Below are 2,194 nucleotides of genomic sequence, written 5' to 3'. Positions count from 1 at the left end.
TGTTCTAGTGGGGAAAAAAACGTAACAGGACCCAGTGGGAAGAACTGGAAGCTAAGCTCTTACATAGCGGAAATAAGGTACAACACTTTTCTTTTTGTATTCCCAGGTGTAATTGTGGTTGGATTTTCATTAATGAACATACTAAAAAAGAATGGCTTTATAAAAGAAAGCTCATTTTCAGCCAGAGCTGTTACCTGGAAGGAGTTATTTCAGGAAGGCTATATGTGGCCTCTGTACAGGGGTTAGTTAGTCTAGATAGATTTGTGATTTCCTCTTTGCCTTAATCTAAAAATCATTAAAGTATGGTATCATTCAGAGAAGTAATTGCCTAGTTAAAACTGTGTTAGCTTTATTCTAAATGCGTAAAGGACCGATAGCTAGACACTTTTCCTCACTTCTTAAATAAGTGTACATTTTTTTTTCTACAAGTCTTTTTCATCTCTCCCTTCTTTATATCTTGAAAATGTGCACTACTGTATTTTTGGACAAATTTACAAGAGAAAGGAGACAGATTTTCTCATTATTTTGGTTGTCAGTCCTGAAAAAAACTACCAAAATGTAACAAAACTCTTGGTAAAGCACTCTAATATGTTTAGTCACATACCTTTAGCATCCGATTGAATGAATCTCCCAAGCTGGTCCATGAGACTCTTTATTTCAGTATGGAAGGAATGGATAACAAGCTGCCTTGTCACTGGGACCATTGCTAGGTAATGGCTTTTATAGAAAACTAAATGGGAGGCGATACTCGATGGCATAACACTGGGCAATTTACCTGCCAGGGTTGCTATGTTTTGCCTTCAAATAACATGGTCTGCAATATGAAAGAAGATTATTTTTATGACAGGAGCTGATGTACGTATTTATATACATTTCAAGTACATATTATAATAGTGCAAGTGCAGGCTTGTCTTGTATGCTGCATCACCTTGCAAATTTCTTTCATAGTTTTTCCTTTTATTTTAGAAAGACCAATTATCTTCACTAAAATACTGAGCTGTTCAGAACTGAATAGATTCTTTTTAAGTAGATAAGGAACCCTTCCTGCTCTGGAAGGCAATACATGTCTGCCACTAGTTCCCACCAGCAGCAGGATGCAGTTCATCCATACCTTGAATGTCTGTCTTCATAACCAGCTCCAGATTTCATGTTTTTCTGGGCTTTAGCAAAAAATGAGCTGTTATTCCTGAGAACTAACCCTGTGGGTCAGGATGAAAACTCATTCAGAGTCGATCATTCCTGTAACTCCTTATGAAAAAGGTCAGAGGCTGCTTTTGTGTTAGATGTCTGGAATGATCTTGTTTGAAATTTATTTCAAGGAAAGAACGGAGCATCTGATAGAAGGTAATAAAAAAAATACTAGAAAATTCAGACCTGGGATGTGCTTGATTTATGCTTTAGGAAATAATAATAATAAAAAAACCTCTTCACATTCTCCCTCTGATCTTCAGGGGATGGGAACGGCTGCTGCTTCTTTCATTCACTCTCTTCATTACAGCCCAGTTGATTGCCTGCAGTGTTCTTGGGTTATCAGGTGTATTAGTTTGGCCCCTCTGTGCCTCACTGTCTAGTTGTTTGCCGACTGTTTTCTGGCCATGTTGTTTGAGCTACGAGTTGCAAGATAAAGCACTGAACTCCATTTAGCCATTCCCGTGTGACAAGCAAAAGATTTCTGTACTCAGCTTCTTGGAAATCCCAGCTCCGTTTGTCACTTTTGCCTCACCGATGAGGCTCTCTGCCGGGCGGGCTTTGCACAGCGCTTGCGTTCACTCAAGCAGCAAAGTGCTTAACAGTAAACTGTTTTTCAACATCTCTGTGTAACTCAACCACATCCAATGCACCCCCGAGCAGTTATTTGCAGATCCAGTGAGTCCTATTAAACCACTAATTCACAGAACCCAGACAATGCCTCTTGCCTGAGTTACCTGAGTTCTTAAAGCAAATTATGGCAGTCTTTTATACCGCTATGTGCATATGATTAAGTACAAACTGTGAGTTGCTCTCTACACAGCAGATATGATTCACCTTACTGTTTGGTTTGGGTTTTTTTTAAATTCTGTGAGTTGATGTCTTACAAAGTCTTTTGACTTATTGAATACTTCAGATGAACGTGGTTTGTTTTCTCTGGTTGTGTTTTACAAAAGAAATTAATTTTTTTAATTTTCTTTCTCTTATGGTTGTTTTACATTAATTC

General features: G+C 38.1%; 1 protein-coding gene across 1 annotated transcript in view; it reads right to left on the bottom strand.

Annotated features, from left to right (window-relative positions):
* Positions 1-644, bottom strand: part of ASIC5 (acid sensing ion channel subunit family member 5) — a 16,630-nt gene extending 15,986 nt beyond the window's left edge. Inside the window, exon 1 of the mRNA XM_009636475.1 lies at positions 605-644. Coding sequence (XP_009634770.1) covers positions 605-644 — 40 coding nt within the window. The remainder of the gene's footprint in view (positions 1-604) is intronic.
* Positions 645-2,194: the final 1,550 nt, after the last annotated feature.

This window comes from Egretta garzetta, unplaced genomic scaffold (genome assembly GCF_000687185.1).
Source record: "Egretta garzetta isolate BGI_Z169 unplaced genomic scaffold, ASM68718v1 scaffold114, whole genome shotgun sequence".
NCBI classification, from domain to species: domain Eukaryota; kingdom Metazoa; phylum Chordata; class Aves; order Pelecaniformes; family Ardeidae; genus Egretta; species Egretta garzetta.
Note: the sequence above shows the minus strand (reverse complement) of the source record. Positions and strands in the feature narration are given on the sequence as shown.